This window comes from Mauremys reevesii, linkage group 13 (genome assembly GCF_016161935.1).
Source record: "Mauremys reevesii isolate NIE-2019 linkage group 13, ASM1616193v1, whole genome shotgun sequence".
Lineage (NCBI taxonomy): Eukaryota > Metazoa > Chordata > Testudines > Geoemydidae > Mauremys > Mauremys reevesii.
The window spans coordinates 48,817,634-48,833,222 of NC_052635.1; the positions used below are offsets into that span (position 1 = coordinate 48,817,634).

Below are 15,589 nucleotides of genomic sequence, written 5' to 3' on the forward strand. Positions count from 1 at the left end.
CTCCACACATGGGCCAGGCAGAATCCGATGCCTTTTTATTCATAAGCAGATTCAAAGCTTCCGATGGTTTGCACTGATCCCCCTCCCCCACCCTGTACAAACCAGCTCTCTCCAGCAGAGTCTCTCTCTGTTTGGAAGAAAAATAGAACATCTCAGCTATTGCCTCGTCCAGGGTGGTTCCCTCTCTCCAAGTCCTTCTGCTCTCCCCGTGCAGATTCTGAGCAATGCCTGCCTGCAGGCCAGGAAAGCTGAAGGGGAAGGCAGTCTCTGTGCCGTGCCATGCCATGCCCATGCCCCCTACAGCCCGAGGGCAGGCAGCACGGCTGCTACAACTGAACGCAGTAGCCCTTGCCCAGCCTGTTCACGACATGGCTGGGGTCAGCGCCCATCTCATGCCAGGACCTTGTATGGCAGGCAGCAGGCGCAGCTCGAGGACACAACGCAGGGAAAAGGATCTGGGACTGTCAGGTGCGACAGAGAGCAGCCCCAGGCAGGGCCACGCAGCCACCCACCCAGCCCCTCAGCCACGTGACTGCCAGGGGAGCAGCCCGTGCGTCGGATGCAGCACCCTGTGCAGAGGGGCAGAGAGCAGGTGCGCCGGATCCTGCCTGCACACGGCAAGTCAATAGCAAACCCAGCTAGAGGGTGCTCAGACTTGTCCCCTGTAGCCCTTCGGCCTGGCTAGTGGATGCCTGGCCCAGAGCATCTGCCCGTCCCCAGCAAGTGCCCAGCCCTTAATCCGCCAGCGTGATGACATCGTAATGGATCCCCTGCTGCAGCTGCTGGATCTGCTCAGCCGTTGCCTCTGTGGTGAACAGGCCCTGGGCTTGGGCCATGGCAGCATCGGCCACTGCTGCAGAGAGAGGGAGAGCGGCATCAGCCCTTCTGCTGCCCCAGCCCAGGAGGCAGGGAAGGGGGCCCTTGCTGGGGGCCCCTTACCCACTCGTTCTCCACTGCTGTGCCAGGCGCACAGGACAGCCTGCATGGGGCAGGGATGTAGAAAGCATCTTTACAATGCTCTGTGGCTCCAGGAGATGTGCCGGCCCTGGGCTGCAGCCACCACCTGCCAAGCCGGGTCCGCCCGAGGCGTTTCCATCCAGCAAAGAGGGGATAGCAGCAGGAGGCTGGGCTCTGCCTGGGTGTCAGCCCAGCTGCCCGGGGCATCCACAACACTGAGTGCGGGGAATCACCACTTCCTGGGCACAGCCCCTCAAGCAGCAGCAAACCTGGCTTGTTCTCCTAAGTTAGGGAGAACAGGCAGCAGAAGAGCAGGCTTCACCCATGTTCCTTGTGCTCTGCCACGAGGGCAGCTGGGTAACCACAGCCCACCCAATCCACAGCCGCCCTGCCAAGCCTGCTAGCGAGGGTGGTGGGCAGGTTTTGAAGGCAGTATGTGACAGACCACTAGCTCATGTCAAAGCAGCCGGGAGATGGAACAACTATGTTACCACCATCTGGGGCTGGGACGCCCCATGAATCTGACGCCATGGATTCCGGGCACCAGGACTCGCAGACAGACGGTGGGCGGGAGGCAAAGCCTTTCCTGTGACCCAGCACGCCAGAGCCCACGGCCTGGACTCAGCTCAGAGCAGGGAGCCCTGACGCTGTACCTGTCACTGCTGAGTGCGCCACAGCTTCCAGCTGAGCCTGGGTAACCAGCTGCTGCTCTGGGGAAACCGGCATGTACTGGATCTGCTGGGGAACAGAGAGAGGGAGATGGATCAGACTGGGCAGGCAGGAAGCACGGGGGGGCGCTCACCCTGCCCTGTTTACCTCCGTCTGCAGCAGAGCCCTCAGAGGACGTGCAGCCTTTCACACAGCTAGCTGAAGCAGCAGCTGTTTAACCTGTGATTCACCTTCCTGCTGAGTTATTAATGCCCACGCCGTGGGATCCCCTCCCCCTCCGGATGCATACTCTGGTACATGATGCTCCCCCTCCCCTCCAGGGCCTGTCCCATGGGTCTGGGAGCTCCAGGGCACAGTCCCAGCCAGTGGCTGCTCCCATTACCTGGGGCTCCTGGAGGAACTGGCTGCCCTGTTCATACTGGATGTGGGTGATCTGGCCGTCTTGTACCTGAAAGACAAGAGCTGGAGTGAGAGCTGGGAAGGGGAGGGAAGCTCCTCAGACCCGACCCCCTTCCCCAGGCCAGATCACTTCATCCACACGGAGGAGACCTGCCTGGATTTCAAGGGAACAGGGACCCCCCCACAGCTCCATCCTGGACTCCACGACCTAGGACACGATCTGGCCGCTTACCTGGATGTGATGCCCCTCTGGGACAACAACGTACTCGTGGGGGAGCAGGTGCTGCACTCCATCCTGGGCAATGATGTACTGAACCTACAGGGGAAACAGAGACTCAGCACCCACCTCAGCCCACAGCATTGCCACAGGCCGTGTGGGACGCAGCGCCCTGCTGCACATTTCCAGCGTCTTTCCAGCCTGGCATTGAGATGCTCAACACTTCCTTGGGGATCTTGGCTCAGCCTGGGTCACCTCCATGCCAAGATTCAGCTGGAGTTTCCCTTTGGTTCCTTTCGCCCCAGTCAAGTCCCCACTGGCCCTCCCCAGGGCTCCCTGCAGAGACTCCCATCAGCCCCTGCAGCACTTTTACTTGCTCTCTGCAGCACCCCATGTACAGGTGCCAGAGCCAGACGGACAGCAGCTCCCTCCCATACCTGGTTATCGGCGGTCACCAAGTGCTGCACCGTCTGCCCATCAGCCGTTGTGATCTCCTGGATGTACGTGGCCTCCTCCTGCAAGACAGCAAAGCTGCAGCCTGTCCCTGCGGTAGCCGAGCCCAGCCCCTCTGAGCAGTGGACACGGGCCACTGCTTGTGGGTGGGCTGTGTGGCTGGCAAAGGCATCTGGCTGACTCACCTGGCTCGTGATGCTCTGCTCCTGCGCTACGATGATGTGCTCCTGCCCCAGAGCCTGCTGCAGCCGTTCAGGAGCCAGCACTGCCTGGCCAGACTGCAAAGCCGCTGGGAAGGGAGAGAGAGAGATCCTCAGCCACCACTATCCCCTGCCCGCAATCCCAACACCAGCCAGCGCCACCCCCTCCCTTACCCCCGAGCCCAGGCTTAGCCAGACCAGCAAGCAAGCTGGGGACAAGAAGCCAGAGCAAGAGAGGTCAAATGGAACCGGCCCAAACTGGAAGGTAACAAGGATGCTGGAGCTAAGACTTCGACATGTACAAAAAAAGCAGCAGAGACCTGCATTCACATCCCAACCACAAGAAGGGCTTTGCAGTAGTAGCTGCAGCAGGGTGCCCCTGTCCCCCCAGAACTGACCCTCAGAAAGCTGTCATCACCCCCGCTTGGCACTGCACTGGGGCGTTGGGGTCAGCACTGGCTGCAAAGGGAGAGCGCCCTCCACACTGCTCTGCAGCCCCCGTCCCCTAGCACTGTGCTGGGACACTCGGGTCAGCACTGGCTGCACCGCCTGCTCCCTGGAGCATCCTGCAGCTTCACCAGGGATCTCCCATCCAAGACTTGGTCAGGTCCAATCCTGCTTAGCTTACGAACTGCGTCAAGTGCTCAGCCCAAGATGGTCTGACAGCAGGGGACCCTGGACACAGAGACCCCTGCACCGTCAGGGAAGGCAGGTCTCTTACTCTGCAGCGTGGCTAGTGCTTCCTCATCGCTGTTCAGTATGATGGTCTGTGGGATGGTGGCTGCTGGCTGCCCCAGCTGCTTCCCCTCGGAGCAGTGCAGACGCTGCATGTGGAACTTGAGATGCCCGTTCCGGTTAAACCTACAAGAACAGCGAGAGTGGGGGGGTTGGAGCTTGCTGAGGGCAGCGGGGCCTCTCACACCCTCCCTTCCCTGGAAGGCACAGGGCAGGAGCCCTGGCTCCTCATTTCCAGCTCTGCTGCAAGTACCCCAGCTCTGCATTGCTAAGATCTGGGAGCTGGAAATGGGGAGGAAGGGCCAGGCTGGCTGCTACTGCGCAGAGAACAGGAGGCTCATTCAGAGACGGGCATGTCCAGGGGCAGGTGGCTTGCTATCACCACGTGCTGCTGCACAGCCCTCCTGGAGGCACTGCAGGGCCCTGGCTGATTTCACCCACCTCTGCCCACAGATCTGGCAGGCAAAGGGCTTCTCATTGGTGTGCGTCAGCATGTGTCTGCGCAGGTCCTTCTTGTTCTTGGAGGCAAAGCTGCAGTGGGAGCACTTGTGGGGTCGAAGGTTGGCATGCTGTGCCATGTGACTCTGGGGGCAGGAGAGACAGCGAGATCAGCCAGCTGCCAACATCAGACTCCCACCCAGCCCCTTGGTGCCCAGCCAACCTACCCGGACCTCCAGCCACACAGCTGCTGTGAACGGGCAGTCTGGACACTTGAAGGTGTTGGGCCCTACGTGTGCCCTCTTGTGACTCTCCATCTCTGCTCTCCCTGTGAACATGGCCGTGCAAATCTTGCACGAGAATTTCTTAGTTGCGGAAATCTTGCACGACAGCTTCTTAGTTGCAGAAATCTTGCACGACAGCTTCTTGGCCACCCCCTGCAGCGCGGGCCATTTGACCTTTGTGGACTGGCTCGCTTGCCCTTCTGGTGCTGGGGAGAAGGCAGAGTTCTTTCGGAGCTGCCTGGCCAGGCACTGCAGCATGGGCCACTTGCCACCAGAGGCCTGGGCCTCCTGGCCTTCCCCTGGTGAGAGGGCAGGGTCCCCACTGAGCTGCTGGGAGAGAAGACCCCAAGAGTTACACTGCCTTACACCCCTCCAGGACACAGGAGTCCGGGCCCCTCTTACCTCGACGTGATGGAGCTGGCTCCCTGGGAAACTGGCTGACATGATGTAGTGACTGCTGTGCTCTTTCAGCGCTTCGTTCATCATGGCGTCGCTCACCACAACTGTATGGGTGGGCTCTGTCGGGCTCTCCTCCTCACTACAGGGGCAGAGGGCAGGGTCAGAGGGGTCCCCACCTCTTCCCCTGGGCTCTCCCATTCCCCTCTAGCACAGGGCTGCCCTGACGATGGCGGCAGGGTGAGAGCAGGGGCACTCTCCTCCAGGGAAGGCAGCCCTAGATAGCCACATGACTAACATACTCGGAACTGGAGCAGAAACTGATGACTCTGGGACCCAGGGCAGGGGCAGCTGGTTTGGCACCTCCAAGCGGATCTGGCACTGACCTGTAGAGAGTCTCTGGGGCCTGGATCTCCTCGCTGACGGGCGTGATGATGCTATACTCCGCTGTGCTCCCAAAAGGAATGGTGATCTGCTGCAGCTCAGAGCTCCCCAGGGTCGCCTCCTCATAGGCCTCTTGCACTAAGGCCTCTCCATGCTCAGCCACATGCAGCGTCACCACCTTCTGCTGCTGCCCAGTGGAATCCAGATCTGCCTCCTCCTCCTGCTGTGACTGGGCTTCGGGGGCCTGCGCCACTCCAGAGCCATCGGACTTCACCACGGCCACCTGCACAGGAAACAGACAGGAGGGGGTCAGCTGGGGTCTGGCCTGGCCTGGGGCTCTCCTCACAACTGTGGCAGGGACTGTGACCTCACCTGCAGGGAGCCTGTGGCCAGCTCCCGCTGGCTGCTCATGTTCAGCAGGAGATCCAGCGCTGTCTGCGTGGCCAGCTCTGCCGATCCCTCCACACCTGAGAGAGGCAGAGAGAGCAGGTGAGATGCACTGTGCCTACCCAGGTAGGCCCTTCTCTCTTCCCTGGGAGCTCACCTTGCTCATAAATGATGGTGGTTCCCCCCAAGGAATCCTGGGAAAGGATGGAGGGTTCTGCCGTCGGGAGGGGCTGCACTGTGTGGTAGGTCACAGGGCCAAGAGAAACCTGGATGAGGAAAACAGCTGAGAGCATGGCCAAGCCTGAGTGGAGGGGAGCAGGCAGGAAGGCCGGGGGCCCAAGTACTCACTGGTGGGCTGGCTGCAGGCTCTGTGGGAATCTGCACCTGGCTGTGCTGCTGCTTCAGCTCCTCGATCTGCTGCAGGGTGAAGAAGGGGCGGCGCCGGCAGGGGGGCTCCTCGGGGTGCCGCTGGGCCCACTCCTCAAAGGAGTCAGTGTGGCGGCACTGCACATGGAGGCGCAGGTTCTTCTTGTGCTTGGTGGTGAAGTGACAGTACTCGCAGGCAAACGGCTTCCCCCCTGCAGCCAGAGAGAGGGGCAGCGGTCAGAGGGACAGCAGCTGAGGGAAGGGGCTGGCACAAGGCCCAGGAGGCAGGGCTGCTCTCACCTGTGTGCTTGACGGCCATGTGTGACACCAGGAAGTCCTCACGGAAGGTGGAGTACTTGCAGAAGCTGCACTTGTACGGCTTGTCGTTCATGTGCGACAGCTGGTGGTTCAGCAGGATCTTTTTATCCTCGCAGACATAGTCACAGAACTCACACTTGAACCTGCCAGGGAAGGAGACTGGGCCATTACTCAGGGCAGGATGCCTGGGAACTCTTTGGGAGAGGGGTGACAACCCAGCAGGCTTTGGCCATCCCAAGGCTAGCCCGACACAGGTCGGGAATCCCCCTGCTCCTACCTGCGGTTAGCAATGGCCTGGATGTGCGTCAGCAGATGCATCTTAAAGGTGTAGCGCTTCTTGAAGGACTTCCCACACTGCAACAGAACACAGCGGCACTCACTGCCCATCCAGGCCCTGGGGTGCATCTTGCCCCACCCCTTCCCCCCATGCCCTCCCCACCTTGTCACACATGTGTGGCTTCTCCGTGCTGTGAGTCTTCATGTGCTGGGTCAGCCTCTTCTGCATGGGGTAGACTCGGCTACACACTGGGCAGGGGAACGAATTCAGCTTTGGGGGCTGGAGACAGAGAGAGGACACAGAGATGAGCCCATCTGGATGAGAGAGCCACTGACAGCCCCTCTCAGCCCCCTCACCAGCCAGATCTGGGGCTCCAGTCAGCCCAGAACCATCCCTATCTACCAGGCAGTGGGAGCAGAAAGCAGCCTGCTGGGGTAGCCCCTGCTCCGGAGGCCCCCAGTGAGAACTGGGGCAAAGACACAAGCCATCAGGGAGCTGGGAACTCACCGGGTCGGCTCTCTTCTTCCTGAGAGAGAGAGAAGAAAAACAAACGGGGTCAGACGCTCCCTGTGTCTGAGACCCCCCCCCAAGCCAACCCTCCCACCCAGTGACTGCCCAAGAGGGCCCCTGGTGCTGGGAAAGGAAAAGGGAACAGAAGCAGATACTGTCTACTCAGCTCAGCACTGGCTGCATCTGGAATCATGGGGGAGGGGCTGCTTGGCTCAGCACATGGGGGCAGAGGGGAGCTGGGTACAGGGAAGGGGCTGCCTGGCCAGAACACAGGGATCAGTCCCATGGCCCCACTCTACTCACCGGTCCCGGCTGTGCACAGTTGAGTGGCGGATGACATCCTTCTTGTACACGCTTGTGTAGTCACACTCCTCACACTTGTATGGCTTGCTGCCCACGTGGTTAAACATGTGTTCCTGTGAGAGGTAAAGAGGCACTGAGCCAGTGACTACCCCCAGGGTGGGGGTGGGGCTGGGGCGGGGCAGGGCAGGCCGGGCTCACTTTAAGGGAGGACCAGCGGCGGGAGCGGTAGCTGCACTGCAGGCACTTGAAGAGCTGAGGGTCATTGGCCTCGTGCGAGTTAACATGAAAGCGCAGGTCATCGTGCGTGAGGAAGCGGGAGCCGCAGATTCGACACAGGTAGGGCCTCATCAGAGGCTTGGGGGACTTGTAGTAGTACCTGCAAAAGCAGAGCCGGTGCTCAGTGCCGTGACAGTAACAAGGCTGCCAGCCTGGCCCTGGGCACAGCCACAGCTCAGCACCTCCTCACCTGCGCCCGATGTACTTGCGGTATTTCTTGCCAAGGAAGCGGCGGGAGGGCCGGCCTCGCCTCCTGGGCACGGGGTCAGCCTCCTCAGGGCCTGTGTTGGAGGACGGATCCTTGTTCTCTGAGTCCGACTGACTGATGCTGGGCTCCACAAGGCTGTCGCTGGCCCCGTTCTCCAGGACGGAGGAGCTGGCTGCCTCGGAGTCCTGCAGCTCGCTGCTCAGAGTGCTCTGGGACGTGACTAAGGACTCCTCCTCACCACCTGCCCAACAGCAACCCAGCACGTCAGGATCAGCCTCATCCCTGCTTTCACCCTCCGCCAGCCTGGGCCCACTGCTCCTCTCCAACCCCCTACCTTCAGGCTGCGGCATGTCCTCTAGGCGAGGGAACTTGCGGGGTCTCCCCGGCCGCCGGCGTGGCCTCTCCTCACTTGACGTGGGGACAGTGCGGCTGTATTTGGGCTGCCGCCCACGAGGCTCATCCTCGGCTGGGTTATAGTCACTGTCCTCTGTGGGGAGAATGGTCCGAGGCGTTAGACACAGACCCCGACAGCGGCTGGCAGCACTGGCCAGAGGGGAGAAGGGGCTGTACCTTCAGGGTCATCAATGGCTCCAGCATCCATGATATCATCCTCCTCTTCCTCCTCCTGCACATCTTCCTCCAGGGGCTTTGGGGAGGGTCCCCCCTTCCGCGGACGCCCCTTCTTCAAGGCCAGAGCAGCAGCCACTGGCAGAGAAAGCAGTAAGCGACTCACTTGGGCAGCACTCTGCTCTCACCAGTCAAGCTGGGGTGTGTCACAGAGCCGGCACCCAGCCCTTCGCAGACACAACAGCACCCCACTCACACACACACCTAGTATAGAAATCCCCTTCTCCCACCACTAGAGTCATCAGCATCCCGACCTAGTTTATAAAGATCATCAGAACAGCCATACCGGGTCAGACCAATGGTCCATCTAGCCCAGTATCCTGTCTTCTGACAGCAGCCAGGGCCAGATGCTTCAGAGGGAATTAATTGAACAGAATAATTTATTGAGCGAACCATCCTGTAGTGCAGTCCCAGCTTCTGGCAGTTGGAGGTTTCGGGACACCCAGATCATGGGGTTGTGTCCCTGACCATCTTGGCTAATAGCCATTGATGGACCTATCTTCTAGAACTTATCTAGTTCTTTTTTAAACCCAGTTCACAATATCCCCTGGCAATTAGTTCCACAGGTTGACTGTGCGTTGTGTGAAGAAGTAGTTCCTTTTGTTTGTTTTAAACCTGCTGCCTATTCATTTCATTGGGTGACTCCTAGTTCTTGTGTTATGTGAAGAGATAAACAACACTCACTTTCTCCACACCAGTCATGATTTTATAGACCTCTACCATATTCACCCTTCATCTCTTTTCCAAGCTGGACAGTCCCAGTCTTTTTAATCTCTCATTTTCGTTGCCTCTCTCTACTCTACTTTTTCTAATTCTAATATATCTTTTTTGAGATGGGGTGACCAGAACTGCACTCAGTATTCAAGGTGTGGACATATCATGAATTTATATAGTGGCATTATGATATTTTTCTGCCTTTTCTAATGGATCCTAACAGTCAGTTTTGATCGCTGCTGCACGCTGAGATGTTTTCAGAAAACTATTCACAATGACTCCAAGATCTCTTTCTTGAGTGGTAACAGCTAATTTAGACCCCACCATTTTGTATGTATAGTTGGGATTGTTTTCCAATGTTCCTTACTTTGAACTTACTACCACTGACAGCTTACTTTGTTTGAGTGTCTTTGGTGAAAGACATTATTAAAGGTTTTCTAAAAGTCCAAGTACACTATATCCACTGGCTTCACCTTTGTCCATATGTTTGTTGACCCTCTCAAAGAACTCTAATAGACTGGTGAGGCATGATTTCGCTTTACAAAAGCCCGGTTGACTCTTCTCTAACAAATTGTGTTTAACTATACATCCAATAATTCTGTGATAGCTCTGTGGTTTGAGCATTGGCCTGCTAAACCTAGGGTTGTGAGTTCAATCCTTGAGGAGGCCATTTAGGGATTTAGTTGGGGATTAGTGCTGCTTTGAGCAGGGGGTTGGACTAGATGACCTCCTGAGGTCCCTTCCAACCCAAATAATCTATGATTCTATGTTCTTTATTATATTTCCAACCAGTTTGCCAGGTACTGAAGTTAGGCTCGCTGACCTTATTGCCAGGATCACCTCCGGACTTCTTTATTAATTATCATTATTATTAAAACGGCATTACATTCACTACCCTCCAAATCAAAAGCTTCAGACTTAAAATTATTTATTTTCACAGGGTTGTTTAAAGTAGATTTTCATTTTGTAAGCTGTGGATGGTGATATTTAGTCATTTATACTTCTAGTAATTATATATTCAGAGCCAAATTCTCCCCAACAGGAGAACTCAGAATTAAGGGCTGAAATATTTAGTCCTCAGTAAACGAATTACATAAAACCAAATTCTGCCCTCAGTTACACCAATGTAAGTCTGGATTCTTTCCAGTTACAACATAGCCATTATAAGCCAACTCCCTGGAGACAGCGGTGCCCACACCTGGTACATTAACTACCTTGCTCCCCACCTGATATATCAACTCCTCTCCTACCCCACACAGCACCCCCACCTGGTATACAAGCCTCCCAGAGATGGCAGCACCCCTACCTGGCTGGAAGTGCCGCTCCTTCATGTGGTTGATGAGAGTTTTCTTGGAGATGCTCTTGTACTGACACATCTTGCACCTGAACTGTTGTACCACCACCACCTCCATCATCTCCTCCAAGCTCTCCAGGTCTGGCTGGTCTGGCTCTTCCCCAGAATCTGCCTCTCTGGCCTGATCCGGCTGCGTGGGCAGCTCCAGTATTCCAGACCGCTCGGAAGGGTCTGAAGGGCCAGGCTGGTCTAGGCACGTGGAAGTGGGTCCATCGGCTATGGCTTCTATTGCCAAACTGTTGGCCAGAGCAGAAGTGGCCATCTGGGACACCATGGGGGCACCTAAAGCACCAACAAGAGCTCACCAAGGAAACCGAACCCTCACAGCCGCACACACACACCCCCCACACACACTCCTAGGCAGTGGCTGAAGTGGCCAAGAGCTTTCCCATACCCAGTGCTCCTGCCCTGCTCCCTACAATACCCCCTGCGGGGAGGGGAGAGGAGGGGAGTAACTAGGAGCTCTGCATGACAGCATTCCCACCCTGCTGCCTACAGTGCCCCCTGCTGGGAGAAACGGAGACTATAGTAGCCAAGAACTCTCCCCACAACCAGGGCTTCTGTACAATTCCCTCACAGGGGTTTATGGCCTTTGGTGGTGGTGGTGTGGAAGGATGGAAATGGGAAACGGGCTCAGAAGCAGATGTCGTCACTGGAGGACCCAGAAGCATTCACTTACCATCATCAGGCCCCTGCAGAATGAGATACTGGGTAGTCTGGGCACCACTATCCTCAGCGCTCGTCACTGCGATGCAGCCTAGGAAGGGAACGGAGAGTGAGAGGGTGATGGGGACCGACTGCAGAGGCTGATAATTAACAAGACAAGGCATTCTTCTAGGAAGTCAGGGTGGGAAGGCGAGGAAAGTTAACTGGGGGCTGCAGAGGCACTCTTGCATGGACGTAATGCTGTGAGCTCAGGACGGACTGAGGATGGAAACCCATCCCAGCAGTGATGAGAGAACTGCCCTGCAAGTCCCCTCTTTCGCCACCTGGTGGAAAGGCCAGGAACAGCAGGCACCACTTCTGATTGTCAGGGAAAGCAAGGGGGAGCAGTCTCCCACTAAATGGGAATTCCTTTTTGACTGAATCGGTTTCCTTGAGTCTTCAATACAGCAGCAGCTCCTTCCCCAATCAGCTACGCCTGTCCCCCTTGCCCAGCCCTGGGCACATTACACTGAGAGCTATGCCATATCCCTGGGGCTCCAGGAAAGGGAGCAGGCAACAACTGACTTGGTGATGCACTCACTCTGGATGATGTCAGGCCCAATTGTGGACTCAATGATTTTGTCTATGGCAGAGCCCAGGTCCGAGGAGGTGGATGCAGTGGAGTCCGAGACCATTGTGGCCCCATCAGTGATGACGCTGGAGTGAACCAGGACCTGTGGGGATTCCGATACCATAATGGACTGGCTCACTGTGGAGACGCTGGAGACCAGGGTAGACTGGGCGATAGAGGAAGAGTCTGGCAGGTAGACTCTAGGAATAGCATCTGTGCTGGAGCTGCTCTCCGACACTTCCTCCTGGAAAACAGGCAGGCCTGGGAGCTCAGTTTAGAGGCCTCTGTTGAGCCACCCCAGGAGTGAACCTGTCGCTGCATCTCGCCTCGCAGGAGGCACCTGCCCAGAAGAAAGGTCCCAAAGGGCCCCACAAGAGGGTGACAAGTGATAGCTTTTCCGGCTTCTGCCGACGACCCTTCAGCCCTGGGATATAGCTAGAAGATGCCCTCAAAGATTCAAGATGCACTCTCCTCCCTGCTAATCCAGCTAGGTAGGCAGGGCTCTTCCCCTTGGCTTGGCAGACACAAACCCGATGTGTATATCCATACTGTAGAAGACCCCTCAAGCAGACTTGGCCCTGTGGTCCACTCTGCCCTGTGCTGTATAGGGCTGGCTCCCACCTAGGCTGGGTCAGAGATCCAACTCCCTGAAGGATACTATCAGTATTCTCAGAGTCTGACAACTTACACACATCTACAAAATCACAGTCACCTCCTCACTTCCATCCCAAAGGGGTTTCCAGACCCACTCCATACCAGAGAGACCCCACTGCTGTCTGAGCTCTGCCCCACACCAGACTCATCTGCTTCTGAGAGGATGGGCACTGAAGCAGCATCGCTGCTGTCTGCAGACATGGCCTCAGAGGTCTCCACACCAAGCCCGCTCTCCGAAGGTTCTTCCTGTGCCAGATGAGGGGCCGCATCGCTGCTGCTCTCCACTTCATTCTCCTCCGCCTCCATGCCCAATTTGCCTGGGTCCCTTAAGTGTGACCTAGGCAAGAGGAAATGCTGCAGTCAGACCTGCTGTGCATTTGGGGCACAGAACATCCTGCCATGCCGTCCACCCGCCTGAGATGACAGGCACCTAGATATCACAGTAATTGGCACAAAATAAATATATAAACATAACATAGGTATCCCAATGCACACAGCAAGGGTGCGCTCACGAGGGAGAGGAGACATCAGACCATGATCGGTCTTTAGGGGCAGTCTACACTACAAATTGAGTGTCTGATGAAGACACTTTATGCTGATGGGAGAGAGTGCTCCTGTCAGCTTAATAAATTCACCCCTGTGAGAGGCAGTAGCTATGTTGGTGGGAGAAGCTCTCCCGCCGACATAGCGCTGTCCACATGGGCTTAAGGTCGGTGTAACTACATCACTGAGGGGTATGGATTTTTCATAGTTTTTTCATAGTTATTTCAAAGTAAGTATGTTGTGTAGACCAAGCCAATGACTCTACTTCATGCCACCCTGCCTTCCTCCCCTTGTCCCATAGCTAGGCTGTGAAGCTCAATATTTCAGCCATACTCCCATGATGCCCAACCTTATTACACAGGAGGGCCACATAAACCTAAGCACAACCTTGTGTGGGCCAAACAAATTCCACACATTTTAATAAAATGTAGTCACCTGTATTGATTTATATTTGAAGTTCATCTTGTTTTGTATTGTTTAGATAGGCTGTTTCTATGTACAGTATTGTCTATTTACACACGCATAAACTAAAATGATGTAAACATGATGACAAAATGCTAATGAAGCAGCCGTGGGCCTTATGAACTGCTCTGATGGGACGTAGGTTGGGCACCCCTGCCATACTCCACTAAAACTTGGCCCAGGCATGAAACATACCAGTGCAGCGATATCCCAGGACTTATTACAGCCTGACACGTCTCCTACTCTTGTTCTTGAAGGCAACCAGGAAATGCCAAACTTTCATCCTAGCCAAGGGGAGAAAAAGCAACACCAAACTTCAGATGAGCATTGGATGGAAGCCTAGCCTGCACTCACTCACTTTTACCCATATTACCAGCAAGAGTGGCTCAGCTGAAGAATGCAGAGCTGTCAAATACAGAGGCTGCATCCTCCCCAAAATAAGGAATGACTAATCTACTTGTGGAGTCACAACCAAAGTCGCTCCAGCCAGGTCACATGACACTGATCACAGAACTCATTGGGAGGTTAACATTTCAGTAAACAAGCAATGGGACTACTTTGCCCATCTTTGGAGCCTTATCAGAGCATCACAAACACTCTTGCCTCCCTCAATAATAATTTAACACACCACCATCATGTAGGAAAGCATAATTATCACTATTTTACAGAGAAATACACCACAAGAGAGAAAAGTGAAGTGACTTGGGACTCCTCATAGGCAGTAAGTTTAAAACAAACAAAAGGATGTATTTCGTCACACAACGCACAGTCTGTGGACCTCTTTGCCAGAAGATGTTGCGAAGGCCAAGGGGTCAAAAAAGAACTATATAAATTCATGGAGGATAGGTACATCAGTGACTATTAGCTGGGATGGACAGGGATGGTGCCCCTAACCTCTGTTTGCCAGAAGCTAGGAATGAGCGACAGGGGATGGATCACTTGGTGATTCCCTGTTCTGTTCATTCCCTCTGGGGCACCTGGCACTGGCCACTGTTGCAAGCCAGGACACTGGGCTAGATGGACCCTTGGTCTGACCCAGTACGGCCATTCTTATGTTCTAATGTCAGGCAATGGAGCCAAAAATAAAAAAACAGGAGTCCAGACTCCAAGTCTCCCTGCTTTAATCACTGCTCTTGTGCAGTACAGAGTGAGATAAAATGTAGACCCACAACTGGTCTTAATGGCATGGTGCTGAATACACAAGTTACGTGACTGTTTCTGACGGAGAAACCTGACTGCTCCATAATTTTAGAAGGGAAGATTTGTGCTTTGGGCCCTGGCAGATGGAGTTTCCCCTCTGCTGTGTAAGTAACTGCTCCTCTGCCTGTGGTTTGCCCATTCCCCAGGGCCTGGGGCAGGGGATCCCAGGCAGGGCTGGAATCTGCCTCCTCTAACGCCTTCCGCGGAAAGTCTCCACGGACACCGGCGAACGCAGCCCCAGAGCCCCTGGGGGTCGATTAGCGCCTCGGCGCGTTTCGGGGGCGAGGTGGGGATGGGCCCAGGGTCACAGAGCGAGTCAGGGGCAGAGGCAGGAGCAGGAGCAGGGGGGCGGCCTGGAGCCCCGGCCCGGCCTGACCCCGCCGCGCGGGACGGGCCGGCGGCCGGATTCTCCCACAAGGCACCAGGGCAGGACCCGGCCCCCATCGCTGCCCCGCGCGGGCTGCCCGGCCCGGCCCGGCCCTCCTCTCCCTGGCGGGGCCCTGCGGGCGGGCGGGCGGGCGGCCGGGGCTGCCCCTGGCGCTGCCTGCGCCCCCGCTCGGGCCGGCGCCATCTTGGCGCGGGGTCCCCGCGCTCGGGCGGCCCGGCAGCGCCGGCGGGGAGGGGGAAGCCGGGGCCCCGGGCCTGAGCGCCGCCCCCTCACCGTGCCTGGCCCCGTCCTGCGGAGCGTCCCGCTGCGGCGGCCGCGGCGCCTCCGGACCCGGCATCCCTTCGGCCGCCATCCCCCGCGGAGGGATCTTCCCGTCGGGACCCCGCGCCGGACTACTTACTTCACCGCGCCGAGGGCGGAGAGACCCGATCTCCCACGGCCACACCCTCCGATCGGGGCGCCCCCGGACCCGGCACCGAACCGCCTCCGGTCCCGGAGCTCCCAGCACCCGCGCCAAGAGGCGGCCTCTCCTGGGACTATATTTCCCCCGCGGAAGCATCAGAGTGTCCATTTGTGAGTCGCACGCACAGGACG

General features: G+C 56.8%; 1 protein-coding gene across 7 annotated transcripts; it reads right to left on the reverse strand.

Annotated features, from left to right (window-relative positions):
- Positions 1-14: 14 nt before the first annotated feature.
- Positions 15-15,534, reverse strand: ZNF335 (zinc finger protein 335). Of its 7 annotated transcripts, none has more exons than XM_039497301.1 (29): positions 15,396-15,528; positions 13,603-13,691; positions 12,505-12,739; positions 11,719-11,992; positions 11,152-11,229; positions 10,425-10,754; positions 8,348-8,482; positions 8,112-8,264; positions 7,760-8,018; positions 7,492-7,669; positions 7,294-7,406; positions 6,988-7,006; positions 6,643-6,759; positions 6,481-6,557; positions 6,186-6,346; positions 5,868-6,097; positions 5,677-5,785; positions 5,505-5,599; positions 5,135-5,415; positions 4,755-4,890; positions 4,296-4,679; positions 4,072-4,214; positions 3,617-3,756; positions 2,881-2,984; positions 2,680-2,757; positions 2,258-2,341; positions 2,009-2,074; positions 1,611-1,695; positions 15-853 (listed from the first exon to the last, which is right to left on the reverse strand). In XM_039497301.1, the coding sequence occupies exons 3-29, from the start codon at positions 12,706-12,708 to the stop codon at positions 735-737; spliced, it is 4,152 nt and encodes a 1,383-aa protein (XP_039353235.1). In that variant the 5' UTR covers positions 12,709-12,739; positions 13,603-13,691; positions 15,396-15,528; the 3' UTR covers positions 15-734. The 7 variants fall into 7 exon arrangements, with proteins under 7 accessions (XP_039353235.1, XP_039353236.1, XP_039353234.1 ...); XM_039497302.1 differs by having other exon boundaries at positions 1,611-1,692; positions 4,296-4,682; XM_039497300.1 differs by having other exon boundaries at positions 4,296-4,682.
- Between the last annotated feature and the right edge of the window lie 55 nt (positions 15,535-15,589).

What these genes read in the sequence shown, in the direction of transcription:
- ZNF335 (XM_039497299.1), bottom strand. Translation starts at nt 12,708, where the DNA reads ATGGAGGCGGAGGAGAATGAAGTGGAGAGCAGCAGCGATGCGGCCCCT. An exon ending in AGCCACACATGTGTGACAAG is followed by an intron (nt 6,558 to 6,642) that starts GTGGGGAGGGCA and finishes GTTCTGTTGCAG; the next exon opens with TGTGGGAAGTCCTTCAAGAA. An exon ending in CAGGCCATTGCTAACCGCAG is followed by an intron (nt 6,347 to 6,480) that starts GTAGGAGCAGGG and finishes CTTCCCTGGCAG; the next exon opens with GTTCAAGTGTGAGTTCTGTG.